The sequence below is a fragment of the Anser brachyrhynchus genome, assembly GCF_964034855.1.
Source record: "Anser brachyrhynchus genome assembly, chromosome: 1".
Classification (NCBI taxonomy): Eukaryota; Metazoa; Chordata; class Aves; order Anseriformes; family Anatidae; genus Anser; species Anser brachyrhynchus.
In genome coordinates, this window is record NC_137694.1 from 80,874,654 (window position 1) to 80,897,449 (window position 22,796).

General features: G+C 40.2%; 1 protein-coding gene across 2 annotated transcripts in view; it reads left to right on the forward strand.

Moving 5' to 3' along the window:
• Nucleotides 1-2,668: 2,668 nt before the first annotated feature.
• Nucleotides 2,669-22,796, forward strand: part of VWF (von Willebrand factor) — a 148,218-nt gene continuing 128,090 nt past the window's right edge. For both annotated transcript variants that reach the window (XM_080564567.1, XM_080564568.1), the window contains exons 1-6: nucleotides 2,669-2,798; nucleotides 4,294-4,348; nucleotides 4,912-5,070; nucleotides 6,733-6,835; nucleotides 6,919-7,139; nucleotides 18,257-18,381. In XM_080564567.1, coding sequence (XP_080420693.1) covers nucleotides 2,769-2,798; nucleotides 4,294-4,348; nucleotides 4,912-5,070; nucleotides 6,733-6,835; nucleotides 6,919-7,139; nucleotides 18,257-18,381 — 693 coding nt within the window. In that variant the 5' untranslated portion in view covers nucleotides 2,669-2,768. The remainder of the gene's footprint in view (nucleotides 2,799-4,293; nucleotides 4,349-4,911; nucleotides 5,071-6,732; nucleotides 6,836-6,918; nucleotides 7,140-18,256; nucleotides 18,382-22,796) is intronic.

The window sequence follows — 22,796 nt, forward strand, 5'->3', positions numbered from 1 at the left end:
TTAGCCCAATTAATTTTCTTCCTTATGTCCTCTGAGGTCTCTAAGACACTTAAGAAGTGTTGTGATGTCTAGCTTATCTCAGCCATCTATTAAATGTTGGCAGTGGGAGTTGCAAGATGCCCCCCTGCTGTAGAAAAAGGCTCCAAACACACAGAAAAAGGCATTTGGACTTTGAGGCTCCATTTAAGTTCAGAAATCTGCCTGCATGTAGTCTGCTTCTCTTCAAGGCAACTTTTGGTAGTCTCAGACTTTCTTATGGTTTACTCTCTCTCTCGCTGGTGTTTCAGATAATGTTTGTCAGTATATGAAGGCAGTCACACAAAAGCTAATGAAGGAAGACCTCAGCCATCCATCACAGTTACAGATTAAGCAATCCTGTATTGTTGAAGAGATGACCCCTTTTTATAACAATGGTAAAGAAATCACTACACAACAAAAACAGTGATGTCCCTTTTTTAAGGGTTATTTTAAGGGAATCTAACTCTATCATGCATATGCTAAATTAAAAAAAAGGTTTCCAAAAAGTTTTTGAAAACTTTTTCAAAAAATGAAAGATACCTGTTAAATTTGCATAGGAAGTTAACAAATGAAGGGATTTATTCAGAGCTCAGACACTAGAAGGATTAAGCCTGAGAAGACAGAAGACTATGGTGACAGGAGACCTTGTTCCCCATACCATGAATAATACAAGGACTTGGAAATCATCTCCCTTGGTGAAAGGTTTTAGGAACATCTCTCTGAGATCACTAATGCCCAGGATCTCAAAGGTATCCAGGACCTGCTGAGAGTTGGCAACTGGACCCAAGAATGATTCCCAGTCAATGTTATTCCCCTGTCTTTAACCAAAACCAGAAGGAGAAGCAAGATGAGAAGAACAAGAGGCATCTTGCCTGTTCTCTCTGCTCACTTTTGCACCATTTCTGCCTGTTGTTCAGCTATAACTTCAGCCCTGAATGCTGTTTCTCATGAAGAGTCGCTTGCTCTCTCCATGGAGTCATAGCAGGTTTAGACTGAGTAAAGTCCCTGCAAGTTTGAGCAGGGTCAGAGGCTCTGTACTTACTGGTTCTTCTATTAAGAGGTTCCTGCATTTTGCTGTGGTGCCCACTAATGCTTCTGTACATTTATTTGACAAAGATATCAGAGATGTATTTAATTTTTTTTTAAAGCCTCAGCTTGCATATTTTTCCCATAGATTTTTCTCCTATGGAAGTGTAGAGGAACATTTTGGGTAGAAGCCAGGGGAATATTTATTGTTCTTTCCTGGTACTTTATTGAAACAGTAGGAATTGCTAGGAACCCACACTAGAGGGATGTCTCTGGAAGCACAGTGAGGGCCATGACTGCAGTGGATGCCAAGTTTCTGTATTCATAGGAGATTTTCTTGGGTGGTCCCAAGGATCTCCTCTGATACTGTCAGGTGCTGGCCTTGCATTGGCATGAATGCATTTGGGACAAACCTTATTGCTACTGGAGAAAAGGCAGGAGCATCTGACAGCGAAAGGTCCTGACCGGAAATATTCACTTAAAAATCTTTTTCTCTCGCTTTTTACATGGAAAGTGAAAATTTAGCTTGTATTTCTTTCTTTCTTTCTGTCATGTGTTTCTGTAGCACATCTTTATGACACTTTGACATGCAAATGTCAAGAGTTCACACAAGAGAAAGTAAGTATGGCTAACAAGATCTGTAACTCTTCAACCTAAGCAGACTCATCACCTAAACTGTCTCGAAAATAATCCATTGCCATTATGCAAGGATCAGCCTAGTCACCTCTGGAAACCATAAGGACAATTGCCTGGAGGAAGAAATTATTATAATATAATTATTTTCTATCTATTAATTTATTTTAAGAGTTGCACTATTGGTTTTCTAAGAAGTGTGTGCAGGAACTGTCATTCTCAGAACTGCCTGCGTGCTAGGGGCTCTCAGGAGGCGTGTTTTTATTGTTTTGCATTGTTTTTCTGGGGTTAAAGTAAAGACCTGATTCTGTGAACTAGTGGCAGGATATGATTTACGGGGAAATGTGTTGCCTTCTAATCCCTTTGGTATTACTATTAGCTACTGAAAATATGAAGTGTGGGACATCGAGAGTAAAATATGGTGTCATCTGCTCTGCATTTCTTGCTCAGTGCTGTACATATGCCCGCAAAACTCGTGCCCACCTCTGTAAACAATATGTGCATGATTAACATATTTTTCTAGAGGGTACCTCTATAAGTACAAATTCAAGGACTGAATGTGTTGATCTAAAAGAATATGATAAAATTTGTGTGTGTTTCATATGTGTTTTTAATGGTAGAACAAAAGCATTACTAGCTCTGTTTCTTTTTCCTTTCACCTTTAAAGCAGTTGTTCACAGGAAAAAATATTACATGTACTCTACTCTTTGAGACATGGAGTATTCTACTCTTCCTCTTTAATAACAGTCTTTCAAGCAAGTATGCTATTGGCTCAACCAGTGAGATTTGTCACACATACACATGCAAAATTTATTTCAAAGACTTATCTGTCATGTAAGTTTTTAATACTACTTCCCCTCATTGTAACTTTCTGGCAATTAAGGCCATTGATTTACACCACAGCATTTTAAACTATTGTTTGGAGAATCAGGAGGATGTGACGTTTGGTCTTTATCTTTCCTTTTAAATGAGCAAGAGTTCCTGGCTTGTACAAAAACAAGAAATTTCAGACCAAAGCCATTCCAGTCCCCTCTCTTGAGGGAACAATGCTGGTGTAGAATAAAGGTGGAAACTGGAGGAGCTTCTTTTTCATGTGCAAGAGGAGTCTCATGCAGAAGAAGGTACATTACTTTCTAATTAAGTTGGTGATAAAAATTATGGAGGATTGTATACTGGAAGATATTACTGATTTTATCCTGATTTGTTAGTGGCACCTGTTCTATTCAAATTGGGGGAAACTTCAAGTTAGCAGCTTAAAACAGACTGGGAGATTGAAACAGGCTGAAGAGAGGGTTTTTATATCTTGTATTTTATCTTTGCATGCTTTATAAAATTGAGAGATTAACAAAAAAAAGCAGTATCAGATTTGGTCACAAAAAAAAAACAGTACACGCACTAAAAATACACCAGCAAGTGTTTAATCTGAGAATAATGCCTATTGTTTACCACTGTTTTGTAGTCACATTCCCATGCAGTTGCCAGTTCTTAGCTGTCTTGCAGAATTAACAGCCTTATGTCAGATTGGCATTTGCAGCATTATAGGACCAGCTTTTATAATAGATGTTTTCCTTTCTTTTGCAAATAAGGTAAAACTTTTATTTACGTGGCTGTGAGTTGGACCTACATAACTGACATCAATAAGTGTGTGCCTGTAAGGTGAAATCAGGATTTGGTTCTGTGTATTTAAGTATTTAATTGGAGGGCTCTTTTAGGAAAAGGTGTGTCTGATCTCCTGGCATTAATATATTAAGTATGGTATATTTAAGCCTCTCTGGTAGCTTAAACATGATCACTGAAATTAACTCACCTAGATAGAGCTCCATGAAGTTTTCATCCATTAATTGCTAAATGTCTTTCCACAGAACACATCTGTAGTTCACCATCTGCATAGCACTCATTACTTTTAGAGGCCTGACATTACAGGAGGTAGTTTATAGACATATGGGCAACAAAAGTCAACACTGTGATTGTAGAAAGTAGGAGGCAACAGTAAAACTGATTTTGGTGAATGGAAGTTTTCACCCTGTGTTTCTAATCTTTGTACCATTTCCTCCCTTTACTTCTCACCCCTTATCTCGAGTATATTATCACCCTGAAATTAGTAGAGTACCATGTGGTTATAATGGTCTGCCAGCTAGGCCTGTTGGTTGGTGTAGAACCGTTACATTCTTTCCCTTTGATGGTGTTGGGCAAGATGCAAATCTTATGCAGCAGAGGTGACTTCTCCTGGGTTGGCGGATCCGGTTTGAATGGCTTGCTTCTTTGTGTTGGGTTGTCTGATAAACAACACAGCGTATCAAAGAGCTTTGTGTGTGCAGTGTATTAACTTGAGTAAATCAGAATACATGTGTATGCTGGGTTGCATTTCCTGTGAAAGTAGCCCATGTTTCCTTGCAGTGAGAAGCGAAAATGAGAACAAAGAATTAGATTACTTATTTTTCAAGGCATGGCTGGATAACTGAATTACTGTGAAAGTCTATATGGATTACAGCTTTCTGAAATGGTGTAGAACCTAAAAAGTAACTTTATAAAATAGGTAAGTAAATGGTGAGACGTCGTGAAACAGACTAAATACCCTAAACTAAGGATATTCTCACATCTCTCCATTTTTGACAGATGCTTCTCTTGGCAGTTCTGCTAACAAATCTACTGTTGGCCACTCTAATAACAGGTAGGAAAACATATTTGTTTCCTAATGCCTTGAAACAAAAATGTATTTTCATTGTTTCTTCTGTGAGATTTTTTTCCCCCCTCTTTTTGCCCACCTAATCCTGCAGTCCTGGAATAGGCAACATTGTCCTCATACCGGAGACATCAATAAAGTTGTTCCTTTCTTTAACTTTCAACAAGCACTATATTAAGTCACAAAGACTCCCTGAAGTCAGTGATGTCTGTCTGCCAAAAGTATGCCCGAAGTACTATTATCCTATTGTTTTTGATGGGATTGCAAGCAGGCATAAATATATGAATGTATGGCATTCCTTAAAGCACTGAAATTAGCCTTGTAGGGTTTAGGTCAGTAGAAATAAAGATAAACCTTTTCAGTAATGTGTACAATACAAAAAAATCTACTTGATCCTATGGACTGTCATGCCAGATATACAGTGTACTTAGAAAATAGACCTAAAGGCCCAGGACAGGTGATGTTCAGTGGTAAAAAAATCCAGCAGATAAATTCCTAAACTACAAAATGATTGTTTTACATTGCAAGTTACATTGTGTTTCAATATTCAGGATCGTCAGGTTCTTTGCTTCAGGAGTCATCAGCTTCCCGTTGCAGCCTTTTTGGGAATGATCATATCAAAACTTTTGATGATTCTTTCTACAATTTTGCTGGGGATTGCAGCTACCTCCTAGCTGGGGACTGTCATAAGCGCTCCTTCACACTCTTAGGTGAGTTTGAGCTACTACTTAAAAGTAGTATCAAATAAAAAATGTTGTAGGTATGTGACATGGCCTTATGCTGGGAAAAATATTGTTGTCCTTTGTGATAGGATAAACCATTGCATAAAAGGATCTTAGGTTTTCTTCTGAGAGTAGGATTGCTTCTGAGGAAATTCCATCACTTTGGCTTGTTATTCTTTAGTAATATAGCTCATGCTAACTAAGCTGTAAAGAAACAGAGATTTTCTTATTGGTTCTTCTAAAGAGGGGAAGTGAGACCTTTTTAATTTTTGAATTTGTTAGTTGGGTGTGACTGTTAAAGCTGAGTACGGAATAGGAGTCACATGACCCTGTAAAACTGATTTTACCTACATGCTAAATCCCCATATTAAAAAAAAAATAATCCCATCTTGAAGAACAAAAAGTGTTTGAATTAGCAATGTTATTCCTAGGGATGTGACAGATGATAAAAGAACCAAAACCCTATGTTTCATTCATACCAAACTCTTTTGGTAGGTATTCTTAAATTCACTAAGAAGTGTTCTGTACTAATTTTAGTTTAAGCTGACTTTGTGCTAACTGTAAGTAAATTGAAGTAAATTCATCCCATCACTCTGAAAAGGAACCATATCTAAATTTAAATAATTTTGCTCCTAAACTTAAGTGACTTAGCACATTTTTTTTTTTTTGTATGTGGAAGAATTGACCAGTATATGTGAAGTATGAATTCATTGCAGTATTTTATGTGGACAATTAAACCTTAAAAGTCATGAGCAGAAGCATTATATCTATATTAGGTACCTAAGTATAGTATAGTCTATTTTTGATTCCTATCTCAGCATATGTGCATGGGTTTGTTTTGGTTTTGGATACTGGGCTGTGAAGTACAATGCATGTTCCTGAATAAAACATTCCGGTCTGGGCAGAGCTGTCTACCTCTGAGCAGAAACTCCAGAACAGGTGGTGCAGGTGGTGCATTGTGCAAGCAACCAATATAAAGTCAAAGCTAGACAATGCTTTAGACAAAAGCAGGGAAGGGATTATGTGTCGTTCCACACCCCCACTCCCCCCCCCCCCCATTTTTTCTCTCTTGGAGTATAAGAGCATTGTCTCCATATCATCTGCGCTTCTCCTTTTGAAAAATTGAGGAATTGCCCCCTCCTCCCTTCCCCCTGTTGGATAGCCAATATTGACATACACCCTTTAAAGACTAGCTGAGGTGGTTAGAGGGCTTATCAAGAAGGAAGATATGCAGGCTCGGTTCTTCCTTCAGTTCAGTGTATTCTACCCTCTTCTCTTGCTGCTGAGCTATGGGGTTGTTTTGGGGAGGAAACTAGGAAGAGAAAGAGTAGGAAGCAGGGCAGATTGTTGGTACATCTTCTTGGGAACTCTTCCAGTGTGCAAGGTAGGATGAAGAATTCATGGACTAGAGACAATAATGGGAAAAGCTAAGTCCCCACCTGGTTCCCAGGTCATGCAGCTGATAGTGGACAATACCAGCCCTCATCCTGGGACTCTCTCTGTGTTTTACTTTATCTGTTTTGTCCTATAGTTGCTTAGATGGCCCTTGAAAATGTTAGAAGATATGCTCCCAGATCTGCAATGTGTTCTTACAAGTTATCCTCCTCAGTCCCAGAGCTAACAATATTTGCTTATGTCCCATCTCTTCAGGTGACTACCAGGATGGGGAGAAAATTGGTTTCTCTGTGTATCTTGGAGAATATTTCAACGTTCACTTCTCTTTAAATGGAAGTGTGACACAGGAAGACAAAAGGTACTGTTGGAACAGCAAATATTCCAGCAGAAAACAAAAAGTGCTTTGCATGTCATATTCTGAGAAATTATTTTTCTTCACAGGGTTTCCATACCTTTTGCCTCCAATGGATTATTTATAGAGAAGGAGGCAGGTTATTATAAAATGTCTTATAAAATATCCAGTGATGAGCATGGCTTTGTTGTGAAGATTGATATCAGTGGGAATATTCAGATATTCCTTCAAGAAAAGTACTATAATAAGACCTGTGGGCTGTGTGGCAACTTTAATAAATTTGCTGAAGATGACTTCAGAACTCAGGAAGGTAAGACTAAGACTAACTGCTTGTATTGTGATGTACTTACTCTCTGTACACCTAACTTCATGGGTCATTCAATGATGATTTTGCTGATCCAGCAATATGTTTCCACAAAACCTGTCAGGTACCTCATCTTGATGAGCTGAAAAACTGTCCAAGTTGTTTCATCTTCCCTTCCTCTTAAAGGGAATTGTTGTCATCTCATGGCTGAGCGAAACTCAGAGCTATAAATATAACCCTTGTATTTCAACTTTCAAGGTTTTTACAAAGATGAAGCTATGGGCTAAATTATATGTAATTCGGTGGTGGTGGGGAACCAACTAGGAAAAGACCCAGCAAAAAAAAAAAAATATAAATAATACTTATTGATTCAGCTTCTAATTTATTAGTGAGTTAAGCAAACGAGAGAAAGAATAGAGATTGTTTCAATAGCCGAATATGAAATCCAGGGGATAGCTGCTGGCAAATTTACAAATGGATTTGGCACAGGATGCTGTTCTATAAAGGGGTTATACTTTGATGACATTTCTCTGCTCAGATGGGTTGTTGTGTTGGAGGTGCACCTTATACCACAGCAACTCCTAGCAAGAGGGAGAGACAAGATTGCTTTTGCTGCTTTCTGCACATTTATGCAAAGCCTGTCATTGTGAGTGAACACTAAGGGTTTTGGAAAAGCCCTGAATGTAACTTTGAGGGACCAATCTCGATTCATACTATTTCATAGTGTCTTGCAATTCTTAGCATTCACTTGAAGAGAAAAGTTTTAGAGTAAAGTAAGTTAATTCATTAACATGTTAAATTGATAATGTAAAGTATTTATTAAAAATAAAAGATACAGAAAATAGAGAGAGACAAAGTAACTTGGAGAAGAACCTGGCACTGCTCCAGGGGTGTGCATTACTGACACCTGGGGTTCATAAACATGGCTTCAACATACAATAAGAACTGATTTCAAAGTATCTTAAAATGATTGATCAGCCCTTCAGCACCATAAATAATAAGAAACAAATTCATCTTACAGAATTGTTTGGCAGGACTTGGAAACTTCAATATCTGAATGTGTTGATATATGAAGTTCACATCTTTTTCTTGAGACAATATGAAGGGGGCGAGACTACTATAAACAGTAAAAGCAGCAAAGGAGACTGTATTGTCTTGGACTGTTCAAATATATGATACTTCCAACTGCTGCTCATGTTTAAATGTTTCTTGCTGTATTTATTTAACATGCCTGAAGATTTATCCTCCCTTTTATAAAAACAGTGCTTTCCCAACTGCAGATTTCTCAACATAGTGAAGTATGTGGCAGGGTTACTTCTTGGAAGAGCTGAAAAATAGAGAAGACAATAAGAACATGAATAGCTGTTATTGCATGAAGACCCTGACTTCTGTAATGTGTGGACACACAAATCTGTGCTTTTAGACTGAAGAATCAGCAAATCTGACAGTTTTCCACTCTGATACAATAGACCTTTCATTTTAGCTGATCTAGAAGGAATTAAAATTGATTATGGTTGAATTTGTTGTATCAGTGAGAGACGTCACCACTCCCATGCATTGTTTATTTCCTTGGCAGCTCTGCTGGCAGGGTGGCTGATATGAGCTCCTCTTAATAGGCTCCAAGTAAAATTAGCTTTTTATTAATTCAGTCATTTTTTAAGCTGCTGAAGCTAACTTCCAGATGAGGGGCAACCCAAAGAACTGGGAGAGGTAAACTCTTTAAAGAAGGATCTAGAAAGAGTATTGATAACATATAAAACAGTTTACCTTTTTATCTTTTTTTCCACTACATTTTTTATTTGCTCTCCTTTTAGCTTGATTAGTTCTCGTAAAGGTCAGCCCAACCCAGGATATGAGCTTGATATAATGACAATGAACTGAGGGCACAGAAGGGTTGTCTTAAGGTTGTCTGCAGACTGAACCTGGCCATTTCAATGTGTCCATAGCTTCCTGTTAAAATCTGGGTATATTTTGCCTATCATATTGGGCCCTCAATTCCAATACATTAAATGTATTTCTGCATGGGATTTGTATTGACAATAAATACAGTAATATCTGTGAGCCCCAGAATAAAAAGTATTGTAAGTACAATGCATAAAGGAAAGACTAATGTGAAGATTATGGGATGTCATCTGGGACACCGCTGGGGAGCACTGTGCAGATCTGTATGTCAGAAATAAAGGAAGAGAGATGATGGTAGATGTTATGGATTGGGTATTTAGGCTACAGCCAAAGAGCTTGCTGGATAGCTGAGGTGTATTAAAAACCATCCTCAGGGTTTTTTAGCTGGGTAAGAAACTCAAGATATCCTAGCCTTCAAACTGATTACCATTTCAGCTTAAATTAAAGCTAGCTGTTGGCTAATAGTTCTTGCCTGGTAGGAGGGGAGCTTGTAAGAGCTGCTGATTATGGGTGTGGTGGAAAGAGGACTGAAGCTGAAATGTTTTTTCTGTCTCTCACAGACTGTAGATCACACAGTTTAAAAGCTAATGCAGCAGTTTTATAGCATTTCTGCATTTGCCTGCACAGGAGGGAACTTGTGTGATTTGATGACCCATTCCTAGGGATTGTTTGTGGCATCAAACAACCACATCCCAAATTTGTGCTAAAGTCAGAATCATGGACAGAATCTACATCATAAGCTCTGTCCTTCCTGGAGTATCACAGTTTTTGTCACAGTTTAAACAAAATTGCAATACTTATGTTGAAAACAAATGAGAACACAGATTTACCATATTTTAGATACAAATAGACCCTCTAATTTAACAACACTGGCCACTTTTGCTCGGGAAAGAATTAGTTTGGTTTTACATGGCTTGCTCCCGTCAAACTGGATTATGATGTAGAATTTTGTTAATTTATGTTTGGATTGTGTTGAGATAGTGGTAAAATAAGAGGGAAATTGTACTTTTGGACATTACCGTATACTGAAAGTAAAGAAAGGTGGCATGAAGGAAAGTCCATTTAAACTTAGTGATGAGTATGTGATTATTTTTCTTTTCTGTTAATACATTTATACTCATGTTACATAATCTCACTAATTATGTGCTGTTGTCTTGGCACTTTCATGACTCCTCAATGTATTTTGGTATGGAAGCTGAGAACTGATAGTCTGATTAGAGGATAACACACATCACTTTTCTATATAGTTTTGATGCTCTCTTAATGAGCTCCTGGAGGTCTGAGTGATGTGACTCAAGCTATGATACTCTAACAAATTAACATTGTATTGTTAAGACCCAGCTTTGAAGGTAGTGGCTTTTCGCAGTAACTGTTGAAGCTCAAGAAAAAAGTGTATACAGCACGTTTCATAACTGTAGACACAGACTCTCATTCAGACAGAGGATACACTGCTGAGTTGTTTACATTGATTTTGGTAGTTACTAAACTAGTTCATCCTGTGGAGAAGTACTCATGTCCTGTTCAGACTTACAAATAAGGTTGTATTGTATGTTGTTGCTTGTCTGCTGGGTATGGAAGTAGAAAAAAAGCCATCTGCCCGTTGGGAATTTGTTCTCACATTTAACATTTAACATAACTAGAATATCAAAGGAAAATTCTTGTGAGATTTCCAGTTTCTTTCTCTCTTTCTTTCCCTCTTTCTTTCTCTCTTTCTTTTCCTTCTTTCTTTCATTCATTCATTATTTTTTTCTCTCTAGATCCTAATGAAGGAACTAATATCTCCTCTTCTTTTTCCTGCCAGCTAAGCTCTGTTCCTTTATAATCATCCTATGAATACTTCCAAGACTTGGTAATTAAACAAGCTCAATTTTTCTGATGTGATTGTGTACTTCTATGTGGTTGCTGGTTGCCCCTCTTTGCTTATATCAGAGTTATGAAGTTGAGTCCATTTTAGATGCTCAGATATCTGTTTGGAAGCCTTCAAGCCATGGCATTTGAGTGTCACAAGATCACTGACAGGAGCATTTTACAATTGGGGATCCAAAGCAGTGACTAGAAGAGATAACTTACATAATACTACTGAGGAAATTTGACACAACATAGACAAAAGTTGATCCTGAAATCTCATCAGGTCATGTTCACATGAGTAAATGACCAAAAGGCCTTGCAGTATATTTGTAGTCATGCTCTTGCTCAGTATATTTGTGGGCATGCTCTTACCTTGCAACAAATGCAAGGCAATTTCTTCCTAGTGAGGGAGGCTGTAGTTCAAACTCACAGAGCTTTTTTTTTGTGTGTGTGTGTGTCTGTGGCCTCAGTCTTTACCAAGTACTCTTATCATTGAGATAAGAGTCTTACAGTGGTATTGCTGTGATAGCATGATAGGTCATGATTAAAGTTTATTTGTGCATAACACCCCATTTGAGTCCAACAGTGGGATCTATCATTTCATCATTTGTGCATGTAACACTCTTAGTATTATGGAAAAAACAAAAAAAGCAAAGAAAACAACAACAGAACCAAATCAATCTATTATACTTCTTTAGGCACTGACAGGAAGCATGTTTCTGGGAATCCATCTCAAAGACAATTTCAACAATGTCAACAAAGACATTAATGATAAAACAACATCCATGGCTAATGCTGGATGCAGGTTTGATATTCTGAGCCTGCTCCAACTGAGTCTGAAACTGTCAGGCAAGACATTCCAGACTTTTCTGTTGCTGAAATACAGAATATATGATGCTGCTGCAGAGTAAATGTAGGTTAAATAGTTTGAAGCAGACAGTATAGTACAGGAAAAATCTGATGTTTCAGGTAGTTTTCTGTCTTGCAGTAGTATAAACACACATGAATGAATAAGCAACTTCCCTGTGTGCAGTACCTTGTATATTCTTAGTACCTCAGTTTATAAAGCATATTCAAAACCTGTAGTGATGTTGGTGCAGATTTTATAATTTTATATATATGTACATGTAAATATAAGTAAAACTTTGTGGCTAAAAAAAGTAAAATTTGGGATCTTGACATTTTAAAAGATAGAGGTAAGTTGATTTTAGAAAAGTTTAAAGCTTTTGTTTGACCTAAGCAAATAATTTCATTTTATTTCTTGCATTTTAATTTGAAAGCAAAAGGGATAGATTCACAAAGAAATTAAGCTGTCATTTGAAAGCAGAACAGGCGAAGGAAGAATCACAGAATTGTAGGGGTTGGAAGGGACCTCAAGAGATCATCGAGTCCAACCCCCCTGCCAAAGCAGGTTCCCTAAAGCAGGTTGCCCAAGTAGGCATCCAGACGGGCCTTGAATATCTCCACAGAAGGAAACTCCACAACCTCCCTGGGCAGCTTGTTCCAGCGCTCCGTCACCCTCACCATGAAGAAGTTCTTTCGCATGTTGGTGCAGAGCCTCCTGTGACCCATTGTTTGGCCATTGCCCCTTGTCCTGCCCCCACAAACCACTGAAAAAAGGTTGGCCAAATCCCTCTGTCTCCCACACTTAAGGTATTTATAAACATTGATAAGATCCCCACTCAGTCTTCTTTTGCACAGAATGCTTGCACAGTAACCATGTTTATTATATGGCATGTATCTGAGGTAACAGAAACCGGTATTCATAACCCCCTCTGCTTTATTTAGAGTTGGGATTCAAAGTTAGGTGTTTTTGTTGTGAGGAGTGTGTCTTAATCACTGGGCTACGGAGTTCTGGAGCTGGCTTTTTTACTCTTGTGCTGAAACTGTTCCAGTTCATAATCCTAATTTAATATGGGCCTATGGTCATGTGGAAAATCTGCATGAGGTCCAGGAAGGGAGCTCTGTGTTTCTGCCTCCCACTCCCATGCCTTGAGCATGAGTTGGTTATTGCTAGCACATTGCATTTGAGATCAGTCTCAAAGTAAACAAGCAGCACATTATATTCACATAATTACAGAATGGTTGAGGTTGGAAGGGACCTCTGGAGGTCCTCTGGTCCAACCCCACTGCTCAAGCAGGGCTACCTAGAGCCAGTTGACCAGGACTGTGTCCAGGTAGTTTTTGAAGATCTTCAAGCAGGGAGACTCCACAACCTTTCTGGACAACCTCTGCCAGTGCTCCATCATCCAAAAACCTGATGTCAGATGTCAAGAGGAATTAGTGATTTTGAGACCCAAATATCATAGTGAATGCTGGGGAGAGTAGACATCGTCTATCTGAAAATAAAATAGGTGAAAGCATATGTTATTACCAAAACAAACATACAAAAAAGGGGGTGGGGAGGGGTTGCCCAAAACATAGTAGTTTTTTGTGGGTTTTTTGTTTGTTTGTTTGTTTTACTTGTTGTAGGGTTTGTGTTTGTGTGTGTGTGCGTGTTTGTTTTTGTTTGTTTGTTTGTTCGCTTTTCTTCTCCAAAGAGACAGAGACACAAGGGCAGCAATTAGATTGCTAATCCAATAAATTGAACATCTGTGACCAGCCTCTGGTTGCCCTGACTGCTGCTGTGGTGGTTGGCACGTCTCTCCTGGGTCATGTTAGCAGGGTTATCAAAGTGTGGGACACTTCTGGGACATGCAAAGAAGGTGAGATCTGGGTTGTGCTTTAACAGCTACTACCTGAACCCATTTTGTATCCTCCAAAGGGACTGCACACTAACTAGCTGCCTTGGGTTCTCAGCTGGTGAGCCACAAGTTCTCATGCTGGTATCAGTCCACACAGCAAGCACTAGTTCTTGAAGTACTTGGGTTTTGATCCAACTTTGTTTTCATTACATTTTGTGACACCATCCTTTTATTCTTCTTCTTCCTTTTTTTTTTTTCTTTAAACAAACTTTTTTCAAAATGTAGGCAAAACAAATGCCTTAGAAAAACCGTACGCAGGCCGTATAGAGGGTTTCTGGGTGTAGGGCTCCGATGACTCCTAGTTAGGCTTTGTTTTTCCAGGAACTTGTCTATTTACAGAAAGAAGGAAAATTGAACACGAAAGGAACAAAAGCAAAACAAAACTCTGAGCCTACCAGATGAAGAGAATGTGCATCATAAATGCTCAGAGGAGGGATGGGAACAAGCAAAGGGAGCAGGGCAGAGAGAGACATGCAAAACGTTTGCATCCCAGATACTGTGTCAGGAATCAATCAAGAATCAGCACAGGCTGAAATCAAACTAAGAACCTCTTTTTAACTGAGGGGAAGACTACACAGCTAAGCTAAAAGGCCCTTTAAAGGAAAAAAGTCACATCATTCATCATCAAAAAGGGAAAGGCAGCCTCTGCAGAGAGGATGGTAGCTGTGCTGTATGATGGATGCATAGTGACAGAGCAGGCAGCTGAACTGCCTGGCTGCTCTGTTAATAGTATCACTTGTGCACTTAGGAAATTAACAGGGGTTTTAGGCTGTTCTTGTGTTGTCCCCTTCACTGTCTTTCCTTTCCTACACCCTCATGCCCTTCAGCAGAACAAAGCATAGGTTTCAGGTGAAAGAAATCAGCAGTGGCGGGCAACTGCTATTCCCTCTGCCCATTGCACTCAGACACTGGGGACAGTTCTCCCTCCCCACTTTTCCTCCTGAAGCCTCATAATATAGAGAATTACCACACTCATTGATAGGGCATGTAACTTGTATGGTTTGAAGAGTCCTTTCCAAAGAAACCTTCTGCCGAAATAGTTTAATTCCATGACCCAAATTTGTTCAGTAGGTCAGTGGCCACAGAGTCATTTCATAGCTTCAGCTTAAAGCTCTTGTGATAGTCAGTGAAACTTCCATGTCTAGTTGCTACTCTGAGAAAAATGGGTATACATTTTCCTCCATGTGTTATATGTGGATAAAATTGCATTTATATGAATAGATATACTTAGAGCTCTTTCCTTCTGGTCAATCAGACATTGCTTACCCAGTTAGATTATAATTTTGGGGAGCAAGGCAATGCCTTTGTTTGTATTTGGAAAGCATCTTATAGCTTGCACTCTGCTTCTCCCTGGGGACTAGACAACAATTTTTGAATGAAAAATCCTCTTAAAGAGAGTACCTCTCTCAGGCTGGTGAGAAAATTGGAGTGCTTGTGGCTCAGTGGATATTCTAGTAAGAAATTTGTATTGTAAAATGTAAATATAAAATTTATTTATATTTTCTGATACAGTTACGATGTTGGTTATTAACAGAGTGGGCATGGTCTGCTGTAAATATCTGCTGATGGGATTCCACACAATGTCCTTCATATTTCTTCCAGTAAGAACTGAGACTAAACGATTTGAGGTTGGGAAGCAAACATTGTTAGTAGGAAGCTGTCACTACATGCTTAGCAAACTAGGTTGTGCAATACTTACTTTTCATAAGTCTCTCTCTTTTATTCCATTTTCCTTCCTGCTTTCTTTTCACCTTTCTAGGATTACATATTACTGTGTATTTGTAAAACTTCTAGTTCAATGAAAATGCAAGTACTGTTCAAATACAGGTTCTACCTACCCCATATTATTGGAAGTAATAAGTAGTGATATTCAGTAAAATATGGAGTATCTTTAGTGACTGTGTTACTTATGGTTGAGTACAAAGTTTCTGGGGAAAAGCAGGCTGGCAAACATGCATGTAACACTCATTTTAAAGTTGAATGACTATATAGCCCTTTATCATAGAATCATAGAATGGTTTGGACTGGAAGGGACCTTAAGGATCATCTAATTCCAACCCACCTGCCTTGGGCAGGGACACCTTCCACTAGACCAGGTTGCTCAAAGCCCCATCCAACCTGGCCTTGAACACTTCCAGGGATGGAGCATCCACAGCTTCTCTGGGCAACCTGTGCCAGTGCCTCACCACCCTCTGAGTAAAGAATTTCTTGCTAATGTCTAATCTAAATCTATCCTTCTGTAGTTTAAAACCAGTACTCCTTGTTCTATCACTACACTCCCTGACAAAGAGTCCCTCCCCAGTTCTTCTGTAGGCCCCCTTTAGGTACTGTAAGACCACTAGAAGGTGTCCCCAGAGCCTTCTCTTCTCCAGGATGAACCACCCCAACTCCCTCAGCCTGTCTTAACAGGAGAGGTGCTCCAGCCCTCTAATCATATTCATGGTCCTCTTCTGGACTCGTTCTAATAGGTCCATGTCCTTCTTATGTTGGAGGCCCCAGAGCTGAACGCAGTACACCAGGTGGGGTCTAACGAGAACAGAGTAGAGGTGAGAATCATCTCCCTCGACCTTCTGGCCACTCCTTGTTTGATGCAGCCCAGGATAAGCTGGCTTTCTGGGCTGCAAGTGCACATTGCCAGCTCATGTTGAGCATTTTATCAGCCAAAACCTGCAACTCCTTCTCAGGGCTGCTCTTAATCCGTTCTTTGCCCAGCCTATATTTGTGCTTGGGATTACCCTGTCCCAGGTGCAGGACCTTGCCCTTGGCCTTGTTTAACCTCATGAGGTTCTCACAGGCCTACCTCTCAAGCTTGTCCAGGTCCCTCTGGATGGCATCCCTTCCCTCCAGCATGTTGGCCCCACCACACAGGTTGGTGTCATCGGCAGAGTTGCTGAGGGTGCAATCAACTTCACTGTCCATCTCACAGATAAAGATGTTAAATAGTGCTGGTCCCAGTACTGACCCCTGAGGAACACCACTTGTTATTGATTTCCACTTGAGCATTGAGCTGTTGACCACAACTCTTTGAGTATGACCATCCAGCTACTTCCTTACCCAATGAGTGGTCCATTTGTCAGATCCATGACTCTCCAATTTAGAGACAAGGATATCATGTGGGATATCTGTTGCCATAAGTCACTTAATGCTAGACTGGGCCAATTACAAGAAAAATACACTGTTGAATGATCTCTCTTCATTCATTACTAGCCTAGATTTTTACTATCATATGTTGAGGAGGCTTACCTGGGGCAAGACCTTGAGCTGTTGAGCAAACCCAAATCCATCATGAATTGCCTGGTCATATGCATATATATCTATACAACACTATCTAACATATATATTTAAAAACAAAAATTTTATGTTTAGGAACCATTTCACTTGTTTTCTGGGTAATGAGGGGGGTCATATTTCAAGATGTTTTCTGCATAAGGTCTTGGAAATGAGTTAACAGTGACAACTGATATTCTTGCATGCAACACAATAGGAGTTTAAAAAGCAAAGTCACAGAACTGAGAATCACAAAATTAACTATCTTGTAGCAGGTACCTATCAAAGGAAAGGGAAGTAGTCCCGCAATCAGTCAGGCCAAAATCATGGGAGACAAAATGCGGAAACATTCCTTTTCTGGAGGAAAAAAAGGATGGAGCAAGAGATGTGGCTTGCATTTCCTAGGAAGCAACAGATGTACAGATTAACTCCTTCAGTTTTGCTTTTATGCAAAATACGTGCAAATCTAGACAAGTCTGGCACAAGATCTGCTAGTAACACGGAGGAGCATGTTTCGGGACAAGTTACACTGTAAGATCACACCAAGGGCCCAAGCATTATGGTGTATGTTAAGTTTCTTTTAAACAAGATGTAGTTTCAGACAGAATGAGAAAATAAAGGTTAGATGTGATCAGGGACGCTAATACTTCCATTGCTTTGGGAGAACAGCTTTCTTTCTTTCTTTCTTTCTTTCTTTCTTTCTTTCTTTCTTTCTTTCTTTCTTTCTTTCTTTCTTTCTTTCTTTCTTCCTCTCTCTCTCTCTTTCTTTCTTTCTTCCTCTCTCTCTTTCTCTTTCTCTCTCTCTCTCTCTCTCTTCCTTCCTTCCTTCCCCTTCCTTCCTTCCTTCCTTCCTTCCTTCCTTCCTTCCTTCCTTCCTTCCTTCCTTCCTTCCTTCTTTCTTTCCTTCTTTCCTTCCTTCCTTCTTTCTTTCTTTCCCCCCCCTTTTTTTTTTTTCTTTTTGGGTGTGTGTTTTTCCTCGCTAATCTCTACTGTCTTGTTGACAACTTTTAAATAATAAGAAAATGTCTAGGCATGTCTAAGTTTCTGCCAAATATATCTAACCAATGAATATCTTCTAGTGTGTTTTTAGAAATGTGGGATCTGCTGGGAGCTGTCTTCTGCAAGCTTTGTTCTGTCCTGCTCAGGGAGGGAATTTAGAAACATACCATGCAGGAGTCGATCCAGATCAGTGAAGGTGGCTTTTCTACAGTCAATCTATTTGGAATAGAAATTCTCTCAATGATACAGTTCTGGTTTTAAAAACATCCTTCACCAGCCCCTCGTATTGATCATAGCCACTAATGACCACTTGTTTCTCAAAACCCTAAACAGCTATGTGCTTCTTCTCTTCTTGATTCACAGGGACCCTTGCAGGAAACAGCTATGATTTTGCAAACTCCTGGGCTTTGCGCAGTGAAAATAAGCGGTGCAAGAGAGTCCAGACTCCAAGCAGCATATGCAACATTTCATCTGATATTGCAGAGAAGGTTGGTGCCACAAGATCCCATTCCAGTTTCAGTCCCCCACTACCTGAAGGCAGCTTGTCTGCTCTTTGGTAGAGGAACACAATTGTTCCCTGAGTCCTGCACCTGACACGATCCTCCCTCAGCAAATGGTTGGGATGCAAGGTGCAGGAGATGCCTGATTTGGGTTTCTGAGATGTGGAGTGGTCTGTGTTAGCTATACAGAGCACTACTTTTGCCACCACACTGCAAACAGGTGCTGCAAAGTGCAGGGATCGGTGTGCGGCTCCTCGCTCAGCCTGGCAGGAGCACACTTAGGAAGCACGTGGTGCAGCAAGAGGTGTCAGGGGTGATGCATGCCATGCTGGGTGCTCTCCATAACATTGGGTACAAGATGCAGCTGCATGTGTTGTTGTTCAGCTGGGAACTGTGTGACCACCCTGCAGACGAGGCTTCCAAGTGCTGTGAATAACTGACCCAAGAGGCTGCATGTTGTGACCCATGTCTTATTTACATGCAGTGTTGTAAAAGGAACAGTTTGCTCACTAGTTACTGAATGCAGTTTTAACTCTCCTACTGCATCTTGCCTGTGAGTATTCTTTCTAAAGTTGTAGTACATGTTGCCCCCCAAACCTGCTGAGAAAAAGTCCCCAATCTAACACACAAACCCCAAACATATAAACAAAGAAACAAACAGCTCATTAGAGCCTGGAGTGTGAGTTGCTGCCAAAGAAACTCCAACATTACTTGGGAAAGGTGTGTTTAAGTGGTGCCTTCGATTTTAGGCAAGTAACAACCCCTGTTATCCCGTGAGCAGGAAAGCATTGCCTCTGACATCTCTAGGCACCACCACCACAAATACTATTTGTGCATGTGTTCATATACGTGGGTGGCACCAGAGCAGGCAGATGCTTCAGGCAGGCTGTTTTTGACAGAGATGTTCTCTGTAGTTGTTGTGCTGCCTGTGTGCCACCAGGCTATTTCTCCTGCCGGGAGGAGTAGGTTTCTTCAGTTATGTATATAGATAGTAGCTCAGATTTGTTGAAGAAACACAGGACAGCTCACCACAGACAATTCTGTGATCCCCCCTTCCCTGCATCAACCTGTTTCTTTTCTTATTTTACAAGTATAAACATGTTCCTTGTTTACATTAGACACAGGGCAGACACACAGATATGGCCACCAGCTCAGGGAGGAAAATGACTTTGAGTATGCACTGACTGCATGTGATATTACAGGTTATGACAGTTGTGGTAAATTGAGCTTTCGTTCGTTGAGGGTTTGGATCTGATCTCAAGTACTCTGTGTAAATCAGAATGACTCTGTGGGTGTTATGATTAGAGTTATACCAGAGTAACTGAGATCAAAATTTAGCTTTTACTATCTTGCTATACAAGTCCCATAGACTGATACTTTTTAAACGAGGCTCAAATAATTTCTCAGGAGTAGTAGTGCTTCTTGGGACATATTTGCTCTACATTTACTTCTAATGTTGGTTTTCTATTACTTGGAATAAGCTAACGAAGGCTGGGATAAACTTGTAAACTTCTGACTACTTCCACTAAGCTTTTGAGAGGGGATATTTACGGTAGACATATTCCGAAATTCAGCAAAGCATGCTCATACCCCTAAGCACAATAGCTTTGCGGTCTGCAAAACTGGCTGAGGAACTATAGCAATGATTGCAGGGTGGAGATCTTCAGTGCATGCTTCTTGCTGGAGCTGTGCCTATATGTGCAGAGTTTCTGTCAGGTTCTGGACTGATTAAACACCTGAGGTGAGTAATGGCTGTGATGCCTGGCACCTCTTTAGCTATGCCTGTTTGATACCCAAAGGGCATGACTTCAGTGACGGGTTTCAACCTGGCTGAGATGTCTTCAGATGAACAGAACTGAGTTTTAAAGCTGTTCACAGCTCCAGAGCCGAGTTGGTTCTTGTGACTGGTTGTGGCTGCTGGAATTTTATCTATTTAGACAAGTTTAACTTCTAGAAAATGTCAACACTGTAAGGGAGGCCACGGAGTGGCATGTGGGATGAAATGCAGGATGAAACGCTGCCTGGAGACCAGACTGCAGTTAATGTGAGTTTTGTACAGACCACGTTAAATATTGATGCTTTTTTGGACAAAGTTTGCTTTCCCACAAAAAAATTAGCTGGATGAAATTATCTCCTGTCTTGTGTGAGTTCATGAGCTCACAGCGTTTAACATTGGCTTAATTTATTCACTGTACAAGAATAAACACAGAGCTATTAATAGCAGTCCAGCCAAACGAGTGCTGCTGAAGAATGTCGAGCTTTCTAATAGCTTGCTTTGTTTGCTTGCTTTAGCTTTCGGAATGCAAATCTCCCCCGTCTCCCAGCCTCCCTCCGGGCCAGGCAGTCAGCTGCTAGGTGAGGGAAACAATAGCTTTGTTTTAGCCTGTTCCTTCTCTCCCGGCCCCCCACTCACTGCAGATCTGGACTTTTATTTGCCCTCTCTTCCCACGCACAGCAGCCACTAAACCAGCATCCTTAGGGAGGTGGCTTCTGCTTCCCTTGAGAAATACAGTGAAACTGGAAAGCCACATTGCTCCTATCCGGAGCTCAAACTTTTGCAATGGTTTATAATCAAGCTTAGAAGAGTTTGGAGATGGTGAGCTTTATGCTGTGTCTAATTCAGTTTCATTTTCTGAGTCTACTTGAAAGCTGCACAGAGTTGGTGGCTGACCAGGTGGAACTTTGTCAAGGAGCAGATGTGTTAGATCTCTGTGCCGCCTGGTCCCACGGGTGGGTGCTCATGGTGACCAGGAGAACCTTGTGCCACATGAGAAGCAGCTCTCAGCTGGGTGACGGGTGGAGATACTGGATGTTCTTTTCTGTGTGTAAGCCAGCTAGAGCTGCTGGTGGTCCCAGCTCTTTAACTGGGTATGCTTCCTCTCCTTTACAAGGTTTGTCCTTCCTGTTTTATTTTGTTCCAATCCACTGGAGAGACAGCAACAGGGCAATCTCCTGATGCCTACTTGTCTCTTCTTTCCTTGGAGCTTCTTTGGACTTGAATTCCGCACAACACATCTTTAAAATATAGAAAACATGGGCAATTTAATGTTCTTTATTAAGAAAGTGCTCTTATTTTGATTAATGCTGCTGTGTATCAGCTGAGGGTCTGGAACCAGCTCACATTTTTACCCCACTGCTGCTCTGGGCCCCTCCCTGTTCTCCACCTCCAAAGCACATACACACTTACATGTTTGACTACTGCTCTGCCTGTAGATATGGTTTCTTTCCAGATATATGTATTCCCCTCCTAGGGCTGGATGCAGTTTGCCATCTACATGGTGGAGATGCCTGCTATCTACCTTGTCTTGTGATCCAGAAAACATGCCAAAATGGGCAGTGTTGGAGGGAGGGAGCTACAGCCTCCCTACCATGAATGAGCTTCTCAGTTTTGTCTGATCCATTTTTTTCACCACATAGCTGTGATGATTTAGGCCATCTATTCCATGAAGTACTGCAATCTAATAGCCTCTCAAATGTCCAACAGCATAGGCAACAAGGATCTTGAAGTATTAAACTGAGTGAAAAGTGTGTAACTGCTGTAATGAGTCAGTGTTTAAAACATAAATATGTTTTAAAGAATTAGTATTCTTTTATGCATTCTTAGATGTTGCCTTAATTTTCCAGATTTCATCCCTAATGGAAATGATGTATGAAGGCCACAGTTCACTGTATTCTTCCTTTATTTATTTGTTTACTTATTTTTGTTAGAATACTATAGCTATAGCATGTTAGTTGTGAAAGTGACTGTAGTTCAAAGGTGAAATTAGAATTCGACTAATTTATACTTTTGCTACTCTTGCTGTAATCGGTACAAAATACACTCATATTCCATGGAGTACTTCCATGTACAATAAAGAAACAACATTTATCCTCAAAGCTGAAAGCAAGGGAGAGAGGTTTGAGACTTTTTGATCATGATAATGATAGAACTCACAAGCAGGTCAGCAAATACGTGGACATAAATTACTGTAATATATTTCAGGAGTGAAAATGAAGCCCACTTTGTCCAGAATCTCATTTGTCTGCTCCTGAAATCTACATATCCCATGAAGACAGGCTGAGAGAGTTGGGGTTGTTCATCCTGGAGAAGAGAAGGCTCTGGGGACACCTTCTAGCAGCCTTACAGTACTTTAAAAGGGCCTACAAGAAAGATGGGTGGGATTCTTTAGCATGGAGTTTAATGATAGGACAAGGGTAATGTCTTTAAACTAAAATAGGGTAGGTTTAGGTTAGACATTAGCAAGAAATTCTTTACTCGGAGGATGGTGAGGCACTGGCACAGGTTGCCCAGAGAAGCTGTGGATGCTCCATCCCTGGAAGTGTTCAAGGCCAGGTTGGATGGGGCTTTGAACAACATGATCTAGTGAGTGGCATCTCCGCCCATGGTGTGTGTGTGTGTGTGT